Source organism: Dromiciops gliroides, chromosome 3 (genome assembly GCF_019393635.1).
Source record: "Dromiciops gliroides isolate mDroGli1 chromosome 3, mDroGli1.pri, whole genome shotgun sequence".
NCBI lineage: Eukaryota > Metazoa > Chordata > Mammalia > Microbiotheria > Microbiotheriidae > Dromiciops > Dromiciops gliroides.
In genome coordinates this window covers 259106735-259126809 of record NC_057863.1, presented here as the reverse complement: position 1 = coordinate 259126809, position 20075 = coordinate 259106735, and the positions used below count along the sequence as shown (strand labels likewise).

General features: G+C 38.4%; 1 protein-coding gene across 2 annotated transcripts in view; it reads right to left on the bottom strand.

Annotated features, from left to right (window-relative positions):
• Positions 1-10315, bottom strand: part of PSMG1 (proteasome assembly chaperone 1) — a 28768-nt gene extending 18453 nt beyond the window's left edge. For both annotated transcript variants that reach the window (XM_043991195.1, XM_043991196.1), the window contains exon 1: positions 9973-10315. In XM_043991195.1, the coding sequence (XP_043847130.1) occupies positions 9973-10109 (137 nt within the window). In that variant the 5' untranslated portion in view covers positions 10110-10315. The remainder of the gene's footprint in view (positions 1-9972) is intronic.
• Between the last annotated feature and the right edge of the window lie 9760 nt (positions 10316-20075).

The window sequence follows — 20075 nt, the reverse complement described above, 5'->3', positions numbered from 1 at the left end:
ATCAAACAGTTTACTATAATAAAAGCAACATTTATGCAGCATATTCACAAAGGATTTTCCTCACCACACCCCAGGGAAATAGGGATGATAACTAATATTATCCCCATAATACATACAGCTTAAAGCTCTGGGGGGGTTAACGTGCATTGTTTATAAGGACAAAGCTGGTAAGGTTATTCTGGACAGGATTTAAACCAGTTATCTCCTAAACCTTTGCATTATACAATACAACTAAAAACAACTAAAATAACAACAAATTAAAACCTCCCAACTGAACACCAAAAAAGGAAAGCCTGAAAATGAAAGGAGAGATTAAGAAAATGGAAAATTAAAACAAACAAACAAACAAATAAATAAAACTAGGAGTTGGGTTTTCTTGGGGGGGAGGGGGAAGAAACAAACAGCTGGCTAATTTGATTTTTTTTATAGCTGACTTTTTTTGGGGGGGGGCAGGGCAATGGGGGTTAAGTGACTTTCAGGGTCACATAGCTATTAAGTGTCAAGTGCTTGAGGCCAGATTTGAACTCAGGTTCTCCTGAATCCAGGACCAGTGCTTATCCACTGAGCCACCTAGCTGCCCTAATTTGATTTTTTAACAAAAGTAAGCAACTATCAGCATCAAGAAGGTGAATTCAAAACTAATGAAGTAGAAATAAATTCAATTATTAGGAACTCTTTTGCCCAATAAAATTGACAATGTAAGTCAAATAGATAAATATTTACAAAAACATAAACTTCTCAGATTAACAGAAGAGGAAATAAAATACTTAAATAGCCATATCTTAGGAAAAAAATTTGAACAAGCCATAAATGAGTTCCGTACCACAAAAACTACAAAAACTAAACTTCCCCCAAACCAAACCAAACCAAACCAAACCTGCAAGACCAGATGGATTATAAGCAAATTTGAATGTTTAAAGAATAACAAATTCCCATACCACATAAACTATTTGGAAAAAAACAACAACAGGTAAAGGGGTCTACAAAATTCCTTCTATAACATAAATATGGTCTTGAGACATAAATCAGAGAGATCAAGAAAACCACACATTTCTCCCCCTAGCTCCCCCTAGTAAATACTGATGCCAAAAAAAAAAAATTAAATAGAATACTAGCAAGGAGATTAAAGCAATATATGACAAAGATCAACAGACCATATTAAAAACAAAAACAAAAATCATATGCTTATTTCAACAGATGCAGAGAAAAGTTTTGACAAAATACAACAAAAGCATAGGAATACATGGAGCTTTCCTTAAAATGATATATAGTAGGGGCAGCTAGGTGGCACAGTGGATAGAGCACCGGCCCTGGAGTCAGGAGTACCTGAGTTCAAATCTGGCCTCAGACACTTAACACTTACTAGCTGTGTAACCCTGGGCAAGTCACTTAACCCCAATTGCCTCACCAAAAGAAAAAAAAAAAGTAAAAATGATATATAGTATCTACCCAAAACCAAAAGCAAGCATTAATAATGCTTAATTAATAATGGAGATAAGAAATCTTTCCAAAGATCAAGGGTGAGGCAAGGATGCCCATTATTCCATTACTATTCAATATTATAGTAGAAATACTAGCCATAGAGAAAAGACAAGAAAAAGAAATAGAAGAAGTATAGGCAATGACTGTAAATTATATGATGGTTTATGTAGAGACTAAAGAACTTAAATCCTAAAAAATTATAGAAACAATGGGAAAATTCCATTAAAGACAATGACAATACAACATAACAAAATATGTGATATGTTGCCAAAGCAGTCCTTAGGGGAAAATTTGTATTTCTAAATAGTCACAACCAAAGGAGAAAAAGCAGAGATCAATGAATTGAACATGCAACTACAAAAAAAAAAATTAAAAATCAAAATAGAAGATAAATTCAAAGAACTGTTTGGCAAGATTGGAAGCAAACTAATCCCAGATAATTAATAAATAAAACTAGAAACTAGTTGACTTTGGGGTGGGTGGGTGTAGGAGCCAAACCATAAAATACATAAATCACTACCAAATTTAATTTTTAAAGGCAGAAAACAAAATTATTTAATAAAGAAAAGAGGGCTTTTAAAAACAGGATATTAGAAATTATTTTGTCCTGCTATTTACCAATAAAACTAACAACTTGAAATGAAATGAAGGAAAATTTACAAAAATTCCCAGAATAACAAAATAAGAAATACAGATTTTAATAATCCAATCTCAGAAAAATAAATTCAAAGGGCCCCAAAGAGAGGGAAAAACCTCCAGGATCAGATGGATCACCAAGTTACGTCTATCAAATATTCAAAGAACAGTTAATTCTGATATTACAAAAACTGTTTGGAAAAAATAGAAAAAGGGATCCTATCAAATTCCTCTATGGTCTTGACACCTGAAACAGAAAGAACCAAACCAGAGAAAGAAAATTATACACACAGAGCTTTCCTTATTATGGCAAACAGTAAGTATCTAAGATAAAAATCTAGCATTTTATCTAAAAGGGACATACTAGATGCCTTTCAAGTAAGATAAGGGATAAATTAATGATACCAATATTAACACTGTTATTTGCAATACTGCTTGAATGCTAGTTATAGTGGTAAGACAAAAAGAAATTAAGAGATATAAAGGATCTTTTTTTTCAGATGATAATAATGGTTTACAACAGTGGTGTCAAACTCAAAAAGAACATATCCTGCCAGGCTACATACTGACTTAGAAAACCACAAATAAATATTATCTATGTTGTATTGTGTTTTTATTTTGTTAAACATTTCCCAATTACATTTTAATCTGGTTCAGGGCTGCAAATGAGTTTGATGCTTCTAGCTTAGAGCACCTTAGAGTCAACTTAACTGAAACGATAACCAGCGAAGTTATGGGCTACAAATTAACTACATGTAAATCATCATTTCTGCATATTACCAACAAAACTTAGTGGTCTTTAGTATGTTTGGGAATATACTAAGACATATGCTAGAACTATATAAATACAAACACAGAACACTTTTTAGATAAATAAAGACCTAAATAACTGAAGAACTGTTGTCCATGGCAAGCCAACAGGATAAAAACAACAATACTGATTAAATAACTTTATTTATCCAATGTCATTCCAATTAAACTACCAAACGGAGTCATAGAGCAGAAAAAAAATAATAAAATTCATTAAGAGGAAGAAAAGGTCAAAGAATTTCAAGACAAATAATGGAAGAAGAAAAAAAAAAGGTTAAAAATAGTGTCTAACAGTAACAGATCTCAAACTATGCTACAAAGTAGTAATCATTAAAACAGTTTGGTACAAGTTTTTTTTTTTTTGGTTTTGTTTGTTTTTTAAAGAGATGTTGATCAGCAGAATGTGTTGATGAACAAGATCCAGAAGAACTGAATACCACAGATTGAAATCCTAAGACCCCCCCCAACTACTGTGGTTAAGGACTCATTACTTCACAAAGTAAAGTACTTCACAAAAAAAAAATTGCTGGGAAATTTGGAAAGTAGTCTGGTGCAAGTTAGGTACAAATCAATATTTCACACAATATATAAAAATAAACTTCAGTGGATACATTACTTAGATGTAAAAGGTCATATAATAAACAAAATAAAGGATCACATAAAAATTACCTTGAAATCTATCCAGCTCCAGAGAGGGAATTGATGAACTCAGTGCATATTGAAAACATTTTTTTCCACTTTGAGTCTCTTGCTATTTTATTACTGTTTTTTTTTTTTAAATAACATGGCGGGGCAGCTAGGTGGCGCAGTGGATAGAGCACTGGCCCTGGAGTCAGGAGTACCTGAGTTCAAATCCAGCCTCAGACACTTAACACTTACTAGCTGTGTGACCTTGAGCAAGTCACTTAACCCCAATTGCCTCACCAAAAAAAAAAAAATAACATGGCTTATATGGAAATATATTTTTCATAAGGAAAAAAATAAAACATGAGATAGAGACCATGACTTGACACTGATGAGCAAAACTGAGCTAAATTATTCAAATGATTTCAAATAAACAATTTGTTTTTTTTTCCAGCATGTGCATGTACACACACACACACCCACACACACACCAACTATTCATCGCTTTCCCAACTACATATCTGTATGAGGCTAGATTTTTAACCATATATTTCAACCAAAACAACAGATTGCAACAGATTGAATGCAGAAACAGATGAGAATCTAGATTTGCAAAAAACATGAAAAATAACAGCACTCTTCACTTTTTTGGTAAACGTTATTTTTCTTAAAGATGTGTTACTTTAACATGTAATGGATTTGTTATTATTTGATAGCTATTTTTAAAAAAACCTATCAATTTTACTTCTAATAAGGAAAAATGGATATCTAAAACCCCTACAAACAAAACACTTTGGGTCCATAATCATTTTTAAGAGCATAAGGAGATTCCAAGATCAAAAACTACTGTCTTAAAAAAGTTACCTAGACCACTGAGACTTTAAATAATTTGCCCAGAATAATAAAACAATGTTTGCAGCTCTAGAGGCAATGGCAGAGCCAAGGTAGTGGAGTAAAGGCAGGGAAGGATTCAACTGAGCTCTCCTAAAATAATGCCTCAAAACAAATTCTGGAGTAGCAGCACCAACAAACGGATGGGGTAAAACACTTTTGCAGCCCAAGACAACTTGGAAGGTTGGCAGGAAAGGTCTGTCTCACTGGGATGAGAGTAGAGTCCAGTCCAGCAACCCACCAGAGCAGATCTTGGAGCAACTGAAGAGGTGGCAGCAGCTTCTGTAGCTCTCAGCCCAGATAGTAAGGCGGTCTGACAACTGGTCAGAAGATTACAGGGAGCCCTTTGCTGGTATTAGGTGCAGGACTCTATTACACTATGCATACTTGGTGCTAGGTCACAGTATCAGGGTAAGAAAGAGCACCAGCAAACCAGTACTTGTAGCCCCAGGGGAGCAAAGCCCCTGGTCACATTTCTAGGGTGAAAAAACAGTGCTTGTGATTACTTGCAGAGCACAGGAGAGCATGATCACAACTTTACTCAGATCATGCCACTTAAGAAGAACTGAAAACTTACATACTACCAAAACTGACTCTGAAAAGAGCAGCACAAAAACCTAAGTTTGGGAAAGTGCTCTCTCTATCCTGGGAGCAGAGCCCAACGTTAACACAAAGTTAAAAGTCAAGAAATAGCCTGGAAAATTAGGGATGGGGCTGGGGAAAGAACCTGACCACAGAAAGTTACTATGGTTACCTGGAAGATCAAAACACAAACTCAGAAGAAAACAACAAAGTCAAAACAGCTATACCTAAAGCCTCAAAGTAAAATGTGAATTGGTTTCAGGCCCTGGAAGAGGTCAAAAAGGATTTTTCAAATAAGAAAGGTAGAGGAAAAAACTGGAAAAAGAAAGGGGGGTGACATAGAGGCAAGATGGCAAAGAAATGGTAGGTACTCACCTGAGCTCTCCCAAATTCCCTCCAATTTCAAAATAATGCCTCAAAATGAATTCTGGAACAGCACGACCAGGAAATGACAATTTTCTAGCCCAAGACAATTTAGATCATCAGAAAAGGTCTGTAGCACCAAAACGAGAGTGAAACAATCCAGCATAGGCCACGCCTGGCAAGCCAGCAGCAGACCCTAGAGGTAACTAAATCGGCAGCTGTGGCTTCTGGAGCTGTCAACCCACAGACAATGGGGGGGGGGGGCCGGCAATGATATCAGATTAGCCAAAAGGAGATTACTGGGGACTCTGCTGCCATTGGATTCAAGACTCTGTTGCATTGCCCATAGGTGGTTCCCAGTAGCAGTCCTAGGGAGAAAATGAATACTAGCTCACTGGACTGTATGGCTGCAGGGTAGTAGGGACCATGGTCACAGTTCCAGGGCAGAAAAGACCTCACAGACCACAGCACATATTCTTCCATCCAACAACACCACTAATAGGGCTATATCCCAAAGAGATCAAAAAGGGAGAAAGGAACTATTTGTATTAAAGTATTCATAGCAGCTCCTTTTGTGGTGGCAAAGAATTGGAAATTGAGGGGAAGTCTATTAATTGGGGAATGGCTGAACAAGTTGTGGTATATGACTGTAAAGGAATACTATTGTGCTATAAGAAATGAAAAGTAGGATGATTTCAGAAAAACCTGGAAATTCAAGAACTGATAGAAAGTGAAATATAAAACGTTACCCTGAAGCAATTAGCACCAGTTACACCTTAAATCTCAGCAGCTCAATTATAACTTGAGAGTGTTTCAAATGCCAGGTATATCCTGTGCCTTGACACTTTATTTAATTTGCTTGTTTGTTTTTAGTACTAATGCATACACATTATGTCAAAACAAGAAAGGAAGAAAAAAAGGGCCAAGACAGAATTTTTTTCTGTAAAAAACTACTCTCAACTATTACTATTAAATACTGAATAACTTTATAGGTCTGTCTTAACTACTCAACTCTGTAATTGTAGCTCCAAATTTTGGTTCTGTTTCAATAAAACTTTATCTGAAATTGAAAGAATCATTCTTAGCTCTTGGTCCATCAAAAACTGGTCAGGGTAGGAACAGAGTATGCCAACATCTGGTCTAGTCAATCAACAAAATAATCAAGCCCAGATTTGTAGTATTTGCTGATTTCAGAGGTATAAACACTCACACTAAAAATTTAACAATCACTTTTAGTCAGTAGAGCTGGCTCTAACCCCCTTACCTACCAACATACAAACCACCACGTACATACAAGATTTACATTGTAAATGGGAAGTAACCTCAGAGGCACTAACAGTAAGGGACTAGGACAGGCCTCTTGCAAAATGTGGGACTTAATCTGAGTCTCAAAGGAAGCCAGGAGTGAAGTGGTGAAGAGGTAGAGACTAACCTATAAGATGACAAGGTCAAGAGGAAAACTGATGTGCTACCAGAGATGCCATTTTAAGTTAGTGATAGTCTGGAACTGTGGCATATATTGATGTTAACCGTGGCCTGTTGGCAATGAAACCTAGGGGCAAATAGTCTTCCACTGATACCTTGGACAACTGTGGCATGAAGTGGTTAAAATCTGAGAGATTCCAGGACTGCCTTGATTATATCAATGATTTTTACCTGGAAGGGGGAGCTAGGAAGTGGAGGAGAACTCATGCTTGTCCTACATGGACAAAATTGCTGTAGAGCAAATGCCAAAACAGTCAGTGAAAAGGCACAATCAGGATATGAGAGTGTCATATGTGGAAAAAATAGCAAGTATGCCAGCATAGGTAGAACAGAGAGTATGTAAGAATACTGGGAAGGAGAAAATGTCAAGTTGTAAAGGACTTTAAAATCCAAATAGAGTATTTTTATATTTGATATTAGTGGTAATAAAGAGTCAATGAAGCTTACGTCCATTCAGACATCTTCAAGGCAGGATGTACTCTTCTAAAGGGCAAAGAAACATATGAGACAACTTGCAGAAGAGGCAGTGGCAAAGGCCATGAATGATAAAAGTAGTTCACTTCAACTGGCCCTGGTACTCAAGAGAGTAAGGAATTCAGGATACTGGCTATTGGTACTATTAGTCTTCTGTAAGGATGGTGACATGAATTGCACAAAAAAAAGCTGGGAGTGTCAACGTAGAGAGTAGTACCTATAACTACCCCTTTTCCTGTAACAAAATGCTTTAAGTTCATATGACTTGGTAGCCTCATTTGCTTCAAGGAATATAGAGACTAGCTGTAGGGGAGAGTTGAAAACAGGTCTTAACCTGCAGTCTGTGAAATGATTTAAAAAAATATTTTGATAACTCTGTTCCCTTTGTAATTATACATAGGTTTCACCAGACTCCCCAAATGATCCATGGCATAATGATGTTTAAGAATCTCTGGCTTAAAAGGGAAAAAAAAGGAGTCAAACTCAGATGTTCCTAGAAGTCTACAAGAAAGAAAGGAAGTCATATTAGATTTAGTACAGAGCTGCTCTGGATCAGAGGACTTCCTGCTTTTATGTTCTCCACCTTCCAATGTATCCACAGTCACATATACGGGCAATAACCTAATAAATCTGATCCATCAATCCTCTGCTCAAAAATCTCCAGTGGCTTCCCATTGATAATCAAGTTAAAACTCCACAGTCTGGTACTTAGGGATTCTGTACAATCTAACCGCCCCCTTTCCAAATTACTCACTCTCTACCCCCCAATTCAAGCCCAGCTCAGGCATAAATCTCCCCTCACAAACCTCACTAAGTGCTCTGTTCTATACCTAACACATCCAAGATAATATGTGTAAAAAGCATTTAGCACAGTGCTTGGCATATAGTATGTGCTGTATAAATACTTATTTCTTTCCCCTGTTATATATCTGAGTTTGTGACATCCCCATTTGTGACATCTGTAAACTGAGAGCAAAGATTTTGAATGCGCTCTAACCCTAGCATATTGTTCTTCATACAGTGTTTAATGTTCATTGCGTGGTTAAAGTTTAAGAAGTCAACTTTAACAGTACTTCCTTAGCTTTAATGAAAATGTCCCAACATTTAAGTTCCCATAAATTAAAAAAAATTTTTTTCTTTTTTTTAGTGAGATTAACCATCAAAGGATTCTTTTCAATATATAAGGGACAAGAAATAGGACTGTATTAAAAAAAACAACTGTGAACTTGTCAGGTTGTGCGTGTTTTTTTTTAAAAGAAGTATTACATCTAACAAGGCAGTAACAACATTTTTCTACTTATGGACCCCATGTATTTGTTTTCTTTTCAACATTTAAAAAGTGCCATAATCTTTTTTGGGCACATCTATCATTACCCACTAATCCTTTTAATTTCCATCCTCATACTTTGGACATGTCTTTGTCAATATCTCTATTAAATGTGGCAGCAAAGCTGTGAAAAACATCAAACATGGTCTAACAGAGTGCAGTGTAACTATTAATGCCTCATTACGGGCACCACGATTCTATGAACACAGGTTATTCTACAGCTAATTAGCACAGGACAATAGCACTGGAACCGAAGTCAGGAAGACCTGAGTTCAAATCCAACCCCAAGCATTTAGCCATAAGATACTTACTCTGTAAAACAAAGACACTCCCAGGGCTCTAGAGAGGATAAAATGGCATATTTGTAAAGCTGTTTTGCAAACCTTAAGCACCGGGATTTAAGAATACCTCGAAGAACCTTTTTTTATCCCTACAGCAAAGAATAAAAAGGATGAAAATTTTCATTTCTAAGTGAGGTTATAATAAAATTTTTGCATATGAAGGTCCTGGTTCTGCTGGTGTTAATGTAATATATAAGTACTGTTGTGGTTCAGTAGAGTCTGACTCATCCCCCCCCCCCCCCCCGCCCCCCCCCCCCACAGCACACCAACACTGTCCATAGGGTTTTTCTTGGCAAAGATACCATTTCCTTCTCCAGTGGATTAAGGCAAACAGAAGTTAAGTGACTTTCCCAGGGTCACACAGCTACTAAATGTCTGAGGCCGAACTTGAACTCATGTCTTCGTGACTCCAGGCCCAGTGCTCAATCCACTGAGTCACCTATCGACTTCCTAAATCATTTTCACTTTGCGGGCTCAAGTCGAAGACTTCTACAGGAGCAAAACCAATTAAGCACAAAAATCCGTGAGTTTTAGCCAGTGAATTAATTGCTTTAAACCTGGGCCACAGCATCAAGAAGAAGTGGACAGGGCTGAACGACTGAACAATAAAACGCAAACACTTGCACGCATAGAAAACACACGTGTACGCACAAGCACACACATGCAGAAACACCTGCACGCAAGCTGTGCCTCATAGCTGCATATTTATGTCGCCAGGATCCAAGGCACTCTAGCCCAAGGAGTTCTTGGCCAAGGGGGAACTTTCCCACCTGTCCCCCCAGCTCCCCCGCAGGCCAGCACCTCTAAGGGGAATCCCCACCTGGGCGCAAGTGGAGGTCCCGGGCAAAGCCAGGAGAGGCGGCCACCAAGACCAGACCGCTGGACCCATCCTCGTGGGCGCAGAGGCCGGCGCTCCAAGGCCGGGCGCGGACTCCGGGGGAATGAGGGTGGGCTTACCGCTTCCTCTGGAGCTCACGCCGGACCTCTTTGTCCTCGGGGTTATCCTGCGCCCAGGGCTCCTCCTCCTCTTCCTCCTCCTCAGTCACAGCCCGAGACCGCACCTTCACCACCTCCCCGAAGAAGGTAGCCGCCATCTCGCCCGCGGGTGAGCTAGCTTCCAGGCGGCCCAGTACCCCGCCTCCGCAAGCAAAAAGCTCAAGCCCCGCCCCGCCCAGCGGGATGTTCCGGAGCCCGATCGCTAGGGAAAAAACGGAGCTCTAACCTCGGCATCGCCGAAACTCCTCCCCCAGCGACACCCAGAGACTGGGCTTGAGATGCCGAAGCACCCCTCCGAGGGGCTGGGCCGTAAAGTGAACTGCGCAGGCGCGCGCAGGCGCCCGTGCTTGTCGGCCCGGAAGAACTTTGCCTCAGGTCCGCCTCCTATAGCCCTCACCTGCCCCGCAGCTTTTGGGATGGGGCGGGTTTCGGGGTTTAACCACAGGAGCAAGACCCTCTGGGCCCTCCCAGCCTGAGGAAACAAATAGCAGGACCCCATTAAAAGTGCTTCATAATATTGTTGAATTGGAGTAGAATACCACTTGTGGTCTTCGAGGGAACTGAATGAGTATTTTAAAATTTTATTTCTCTAATTATATGTAAAAAGAGTTTTAAACATTTTTTTCAAATTTTTGAGTTAAAAATTCTTCCTATGGGACTGTTCATACCCTTTGACCCAGTGGTACCACTGCTAGGTCAATATCCCAAAGAGACCATAGAAAAGGGAAAAGGACCTACATGTACAAAAATGTTTGGAGCAGCTCTCTTTGTGGTGGCAAGGAATTGGAAATTGAGGGGATGCCCATCAATAGAGGAATGGCTAAACAAGTTGTGGTATATGAATGTACTATAACTTGTTCAGCTTGTTTAGTCATTCCCTAATTGATAAACATCCCTTTGATTTCCAATTTTTAGCCACCACAAAAATAAATATTTTTTTTCATGATTCCCTGGTATCCTTGAGCTTTTGTTCTTCCAGCTGAATGTTGTTACTATTTTTTCTAGATCTATGAAGTAATTTTTGACAGTTTCGTATGGCACTGAATTTAGGTAGGATTGTCATCTTTATTATATTGTCTTGGCCTACCCATGAGCAATTAATATTTTTCCAATTGTTTAGATCTGACTTTATTTATGTGAGAAGTGTTTTATAGTTGTGTTTGTATAGTTCCTGGGTTTGTCTTGGTAGGTAGACTCCCAAGTATTTTATATTGTCCTCAGTTATTTTTATTTTATTTTCAGGGCAATGAGGGTTAAGTGACTTGCCCAGGGTCACACAACTAGTAAATGTCATGTGTCTGAGGCTGGATATGAACTCAGGTCTTCGTGAATCCAGGGCCAGTGCTTTATTCACTGTGCCACCTAGCTGCCCCATGCCCTCAGTTATTTTAAAAGGAATTTCTCTTTTTCCCTCTTGCTGCTAGACTTTGTTGATAATATATAGAAATTATGATGATTTATGTGGGTTTATTTTGTATCCTGCAACGTTGCTAAAGTTGTTAATTATTTCAAGTAGTGTTTAGTTGATTCTCTAGAATTTTCTAAGTATAACTCATATCATCTGCAAAGAATGATATTTTTGTTTCCTTGTTGCCTATTCTAATTCCTTTAATTTCTCTTTCTTTTTGTACCGTTATAGCTAACATTTCTGGTACAATATCAAATAATAGAGGTGATAATGGGCATCCTTGCTTTATTCTTGATTGTATTGGGAAGGTTTCTAGCATATCTCCGTTACAGATAATTCTTGCTGATTTGTGTCCATTTCAAAAGCAATATAGGGGGCTCAGTGGAAAAAAAAAGTCCATGTGTTTATACCCCTCTGCTTTATCCCTAGCCACTTTTCCTTTTGCAGTTGTGAATAAGGCCTTACCTGGACTCAGTGCTAAGGCATAAGAGTAGAATAACAGTATTATAGAGCAAGATGTCAGAGATCATTGACGGAAAAAGTGTTGACTTGGGACTTAGAGGTCCTTGACTCCCCAATCCTATCTCTAATGCTTACTACCTGCGTGACCTTGTGCAAGTCACTAACCACCCAGTCCTGAATTTTCTTCTATGTAAAAAAAGGTATGGTGTTCATTTTCTAACAGTAAAATGTCAGGGTAAGACTCCTGAAATCCCTTAGGGAGATTTCCCAGGTTTTCTGTTGCCACTTATTGCCAGTCAATCACAGTTAAACAGACAGGAAAATAAACAAACACAGCTACAGCATCCCCAACACTGTGGTGGCTTAAATGGTTCGGAAGAGATTTAGGGCCAGGAGGATCAGGTCAGTGGTTGTATTCCTTCACAGAAAGTGGCCTCAGGTGGCAAATTCCACCATTGAGCTCTTCGGGTTTTTTCCTGGAGTGCTATTTCAGGGATATTTTTCCTTTCTATTCCTTCATTGGTTACCAACTGTTACAGTCAAAATAAGGTAAACTGAAGCACAAAGTTCTAAGCATGGTCAATTTATTAGTAAAGCAGGACTTTACTGATAAACTTTCTCAGCAAAACTAACACCCTGAATGAGTGGAATAGCCCCTATTTATAGTTTTTGGGAAGTACAGAATGAAGAACAAGACTTCATAGGCAGTGTTTACATGGACTCTGTAATGACAGTACTATATGTTAGAGCTTCCCCTTCTTCACAGGGGAGCAGGACAGTGGAATTACACAACAACCAGCCAATTAGAAGGATTTCTGAAGCCCCCAAATTGCCTGACATACTAGTGATCCTTTGTGAGTGAACTCTAGCTGAATTTGGAGCTTTCCATAGCTTCCAGAAACCACAGAGTCAGCCTTTATCAGTTCAAGGGAAATGCTGAACAGAAGCTTCAGACTTGAAACCTTGCTTGGGACTTTCTGCTTCATGGCTTATTGTGTCTACAGATATCTTCTCCCTTAACCACCCTGCTCCCTGCCCAAAAGCTTCTAGAAACTATTACTATCTCACCCTTTTTCATACCCTCTTTGAGCAGCTGAAAACACACACAGTCTCTCTCTCAGTTCTTCTCAGACAATAAATGATTTGTAATCTGTGATTGGGTTCTGTTTTATATAGGCTCTGGGCCTTCCTTTAACAGCAAGGAACAAGAACTTGACATTATCAATGGTGAAATCAATATGACTGGTTACACATGGAAATGTTTTGCATGACTGAACATTTATAACCTGTATCAAATTGCTTGCCTTTTCGTTTTGTTTTGTTTTTTGGTTAGGCAATTGGGGTTAAGTGACTTGCCCAGGGTCACACAGCCAGTAAGTGTTAAGTGTCTGAGGCCGGATCCGAACTCAGGTACTCCTGACTCCAGGGCCAGTGCTCTATCCACTGCGCCATCTAGCTGCCCCCAAATTGCTTGCCTTTTCAATGGGGATGGGAGGAAGGAAAGGAAGGAGAGAATTTGGAATTAAAAAATTTAAAAAACAAATGTTAAAAATTATTTTTATATATAATTGGGGGGAAAATAAAATATGGTTGGTTATAGATCTGAGGTGTGGGGGACAATATGATTTGATTGAAAATTGGGAATGAGGGGATAACAGCAACCCTTTCCTTCCCTTCTTTGACTAAGAAATGCTCATTGTTTGAGTTCACCTGCAAGGTGAGAGATGGATCAAACTTTTTTGGATAACAAACCAGACATCCTTCAAGTATAGCTTCATGGTGTAGCAGACTCCCTGGGGTCTAACTGCATTCCTCAAGGATAACAGATTTCCTTGAGGCAAGATTAGGACAGTGAGGCTAGCTGAATTTCTGAACTAAATTCAAAGACAAAGAACCATGACTTATGTCCATAATAGGCCAAAATCAACTAACTGTAAATAGGATATACCCACAATTAGGAGGCATGTTGTGCATGATGATCCAGCAAAGGAGGCTGAAAAGAAATGGTTAGACAGGAAGGGGGATAATCAAGAAAGAGCAGAATGAAAACTCTTAGAAGAAAAAGTATCCAGAAACATGGTCAACTTTGTTAAATACCACAGAGAAGTCAACAAGGAGAGAAGGCAATCAGATTCATTGACTTATGATGAACTTATCACTTTGAAAATGACCTTTTGAGGTGAGAAGCCAGACCATAGAGGATTTAGGAAGAGTGTGAGGAAAAGTAAAGTCAATGAGTAGAGACAGCTTTTTCAAAGGAAGGAGATATAGGATGATAGTTTGCAGGGATGGTTAAGGATGAGGGAGGTGGTATGCAGGCAGGGAGCAGGGAAAGACTGAAGATTAGAGGAGAGAATGATTGTGGGGACAATTTGTTGAAGAAGATAGGGCTAATGGGATCAAGAATACATGTAAGGGGGGCAGCTAGGTAGCACAGTGGATAGAACACTGGCCCTGGAGTCAGGAGGACCTGAGTTCAAATCCAGCCTCAGACACTTAACACTTACTAGCTGTGTGACCCTAGGCAAGTCACTTAACCGCAATTGCCTCACCAAAAAAAAAAAAAAAAAGAATACATGTAAGGGGACAGCTAGGTGGTGCAGTGGAAAAAGCATCAGCCCTGGATTCAGGAGGACCTGAGTTCAAATCTGGCCTCAGACACTTGACATTTACTAGCTGTGTGACCCTGGACAAGTCACTTAACCCTCACTGCCCTGACCAAAAAAAAAAACGTTCTAAAAAGAGTACATGTAAAAAGGTTGCCTTTGGCAAGAAAGGCCACCTGTTCATCAGAAACTAGAGTAAAGCTGGCACTGTCCTGTGTTCCAAGTCAAAGGGATTTTGTTAATTTGGTCAGGTTTCCTACTTTATTGAAGTTTCTCACTGATCATAAGGCACAGGAACTCGAGTACTGACTATGCCATAGAGACTGTGGGGCTTAGCCCACATTTCCTTGCAGTTTCTTTCCGCCTAATGAGAAAATGGACTCTCATCAGTTCTACGTTATGTTAGATAGCCATGCTTGAAATCTAAGATGCAAATCATAGCCATGGCTATGTGCAATTTTCCAAGGACAAAATTGGAAATAGCAAGGAGTATTCAGGGGACCCTGTGATCTGATGAGTATAGACCTAACTCATTTTTTTCTGGTAACTAGGTCTAGGTGATCAGACTCAGCACATCATTCAGTGGTGCACTAGCATAGAACCCCGTGGCTGCTAGTTGGCACAGTGGATAGAGTTCTAGCGTTGGATTCAGGAGGACCTAAGTTCAAATTTGACCTTAGACATTTACTAGCTGTGTGATCTCCATCTCAGTTTCCTCAAATGCAAAATAGGGATAATTATAGCATCTACCTCACAGTCGTCAGGATCAAATGAGATAATATTTGTAAAGTGCTTAGCACAGTACCTAATACATTTATTGTTATTGTTATTGAGTCATTTCAGTTGTGTCTGCCTCTCCATGACCCCATCTGGGGTTTTCTTGTTAAAGATACTGGAGTGGTTTAACATTTCCTTTTCCAGCTCATTTTACAGATGAGGAAACTGAGGCAAACAGGGTTAAGTGACTTGATCACGGTCACACAGGTAGTAAGGGTCAGAGGCCAGATTTTGACTCAGTTCCTCTTGACTCCAGGGCCAATGCTCTATCTACCTAGATGCCTGCATAATACACAGTAGGCACTTAATACATACTTCCCCTTCTCCCATGTCTCTTCATCTAGACAAATTCCATGCAGGCAAATAAATGACCATAATCTGACCAAGAGGGATTTGGTAAATTTCAAAATTGTGGAAGTGCAGGAAATACGGCCTGAATTTAAAATTGACATTAATTAGGAATCAAGAGGATTCAGAGGAGGGTTTGGAGATTTTAGGATTTAGGATTTAGCAGGACTCAGGATTTAGAGCTCAGGTATCAAAGTAAGGTAGAAAGTAAGTAGTCTAGGACCATGCATTTGCTCTAAGGGCATGCTAGTTTATTTCATGTTCATCTAAAACCTGCAGGTGCTGGAAAGTGGAATTTTTATGCCGGGGGTGATCTTAAATTATAGTTTTCCCTACCAGGACCTTTGTTCTGAAAGAAATTTACCTTAGAAGAACCTTAGAAGCAAAAGGTAACACAATTTAGCTATTCATTTAAGTACGTTTCAGTTTCCCTTAAGGGAAACCTTTTATCTTTATTGTAATGTTTTCAAGGTAAGTGGAATTTGTATGAAGAAAATTCTAAAAGTAAAAATAAAATCTTATTCAAGTTCCATTAAAAATTAAAAGAATGAGATAAAATCTTCAAGCTCAAAACTGCAAGGAAAAAATTAGCTTCTCCCCAAATTCTCCCACAACTTTTTAATCTCTTTTTGTAGTTGTTCAGTTGCTTCAGTCATGTCCAACTCTTCACCACTCAATTTGGGGTTTCCTTGGCAAAGATACTAGAGTGGTTTGCCATTTTCTTTTCCAGTTCATACTTCAGATGAGGAAACTGAGGCAAACAGGGTTAAGTGACTTGATCACAGTCACATAGGTAGTAAAGGTCTAAGGCTGAATTTGAACTAAGGTCTTCCTGACTTTAGGACCCACCTAGCTTCTCATTAGAAGGTAAGTAATGCAAGCTATAATCTCCATCCAAAAGGAAATCTTTTTTCTCATAAATTTATAATAGAATCAGAGAAAGGCAGTGGAGATGGAAGAAGGGAAGGGTTGACAGAATCATTACTGGAGTAGAATAAAAGGAAAGTCTCAAAACTTGGCATGCCTGTCAGGAGAGAAATATTTTCTGCAAGAATAAGTTTGATTGAAAAAGTGTCTGTATTGGTGTCTTTAAAAGCATCAGCACCTGTGATATAATAAGTTGAGTGAAAGTGATAAGTAGCAATTAATTTGGCTGTAGACAATTTTGGAAGGGAGGAGTTCTATTCACTTTTTATTGTTTACGAGGCAAAAATAAGATGATTTATTTACTGGACTGAGGAGATGTTAAATTAATCTCTTCCTTTTGACCAGTTGGTTAACTAGCATTTATTAAGAACCTACAATGTGCCAGGCTCTGTGGCCACAGTACAGTTGGTGTTTGAAAAATACATACGAACTTGTTTGAAATTTTTTGGTTTTTTTAGAATATAAACTGCATATATGATTTGGGGATGAGGAGAATCTCAAATGTTATGATTTGTGGTACTTTAGTTATTATTTTAAATGGAAAAGTAAATAGCCTTGAAAGGAAAATAAATATTTATTAGCTTTTTTGGGGAATGTGTATGAAAACAAAAGCTTTTTCATGGATTTTCATCTGAGAACATTGACTATTAAAATTAGAAAATTAGTTTAAAGTTTCAGATTAACATATTATAAAAGGCTTCATGGATTTTCATAGAATCACATATTTATATATGCGCCTGTTTGTACAATTCTTCTTAGTACAGAGAAACTAAAGTAATCCGTTCATTTCTTCTTCCTACCAGATATAAGACCCCTGATGCCTAAGTACTAGGTGGCTTCCAGTTAGGCCTCTCTCCAGTACATCATGAAGAGTCTCACTGCCTACATCTTGCTTCAGTGCCCCAACACTATCTCCAGGGCTCTCTCATGGTGTGCTGGAGGCAGCTCTTAGCTCACAGTAGTCTACTTAAATTTTCAGTGTAAGCATTTGCACCTTGGAAATCAGCAAATACTACAAATCAGAGCTTAGTTTATAGTTCTGTTGATTGTTTAGACTTAAGAAAATGATGGAGAAGATGTTAATAATGCAAATTAAACTAAAGAAGGTCATACATTTTATGTATATATACATATACATACATATATATATATACACACATACATATACATACACACAAACACACACACACACACACACACACACACACACACACATATATATATGTATATATATATGAGGCAATTGGGGCTAAGTGACTTGCCCAGGGTCACACAGCTAGTAAGTGTTAAGTGTCTGAGGTCAGACTTGAACTCAGGTCCTTCTGAATCCAGGGTGAGTGCTCTATCCATTGCACCACCCAGCTGCCCCATGCATTATATATTTCTGAGAGCTAGTTGTCAAACATTTACCAGCACACCCAGCCTGACATCCCATAGGACCAAGACATTTTTCTCCTTCTGCCTTCCCCCAAGGCCTATTGCAGGGCAAGCAATACATATTGGCTTCCTATGATTAGACTTGGCTTCCATACATCTTTCTGCTCCTACCTCCTCTAAGGCTTGCTTCCTGGAGCCTCAGAAGACAAAGTGTTGCCATCTTCCACCAGATTGGATTTGTACAGTCTAATCCCACGTCTTTTCTCAATCTGATGTGCTCATTGGTTAGCAAACTGGACTCAATGGTTAACAAAGTCCTATCCCCATATTTTGCCCCATTTCAGTAAATTTGAACCCATATCTTCTGATATCAAACCCTATTGTACATCCTCCCCAACTCACCTATCCACTTCAACTGTATACTCCTCTCCAAGGTTCCATCCTAAGTCTATATATCCCTTCTACTGTCTTCTAATCCATAATGAGAAAACTTCTTTTCACCTTAAAACTTTTTCTTTCTTATTTTTCCATCTCCTAGCTTTCACTGAGACCTGATTCCTTCCTGATGACCACTTCTCTTGACACTTTTGGTGGTACTGAATACTGTTTTTCTCATACCCCTTACTCCCACCTCACTGGTAGGGAAGTTGGAATACTCTTTATTCCCCATTGCCACTGCCAGACTCCCTTCTCTAAGCAACATCTCTCCTTTATGGTTTATGTTTTCCAAGTTTATCATCCAGTGAATTCCAGGAATTCCTGAATTCAACTCCCAGGAATTTTTTTCAATTGATTTAGTGCTTGACTCAATAGTTTGCCTCATACCAGGGAACTTTACCATACATTGTGATGCTACCTCAAATACTGTAATTTCCCAGTTCCTTATTCTATTCATGGAGTAGATCTATAACCTACCCTTCCATTCTACATCTATACAGAGATATTCATATAGTTGATCTTGCCATAACCTATAAATCGTCTACTTCCTCATTTACCAATTCCAAAATTCCTTTATCTGATTATAATTTTTTGTAATTTCATTTTCCTCTGCGCTATATGAGTTATAACCGTGTTCTTTACTTTGATTTCCATTCCCTCCTCCCCTCAGTTGTTTCTTAGGCCCTCATCCCTGCACCAGTTACTTTCTTCCCTTCCCTATCAATCCCTTGGTGAGGCAGTTCAAATATTTGCTTTACAGTATCCTCTACTCTCTAGTCCTTTGACCCCTTCTTCTGTCTCTAGTCTCAACCTGAGGATGAGTCAGTATGAGGGAAGAATAAAGAGGACATAGGGGAGATGTTATGAAGATAGAACTCACAAGATTAGACAACAGATTTTTATGTGGAAGAAATGAAATTGAGGACTTGATGATGGCATTGAAGTTTAGAATCTAGGTGACAAAGAGAATAGTAGTGTACTCCATGGTAATAGCAAAGTTGAAAAAAAAGGCAGGGTTTGGTGAGAAAGAGTATGAGTTTGAGAAAGAAAGATAAACAGAATTGCTTGAAAATCTTCATGTTGATTTAACTATAAGCTCAAAAAAGAAAAGCAAGGGGAATTTTAATGAGACCAATAGTTTAGTATACAATTTTCTTTTTGTTTTTTTACCATGTATATTAAAATACTAATGATCAGAAAAACAAAAATTAATTAAAAGAATGTTTTCTGAAGATACGATTATTTGGTCCACATATGGTTCTCCAGTATTAGGTTAGCTTCTATTCTACAGTGTATACAGATTGATTTTGACATAAACAGCTGGAGAGACACAAAATTAAAGCCTGATTACTTCTTGGGAGATTGGATGTTTTAAAATTAGAATTGGTAAATCTTGCCTAGTGTGGATCTTACAAGGCTTTTTCAACATTAAGTAAAACCAAACGTATTTTGTTTAGCATTTCCCTTTAAAATAATCCATGTATATTCTGAATCACATTAAGTATTTTTTTATTCAAAATTTTTATATTTTATTTTTTCCAATTACATGTAATGACAATTTTTAACACTTTAAAAAAATTGATTCCCAGATTCTCTCCTTCCTTCCCTTTCTCCATCCTTGAGAAGGCAAGCAATTTGATGTAGATTATACATGCACAGTCATGAAAAATATATTTCCTAATTAGCCATTTTGTCAAAGAAAACACAGACCAAAAAAAGAA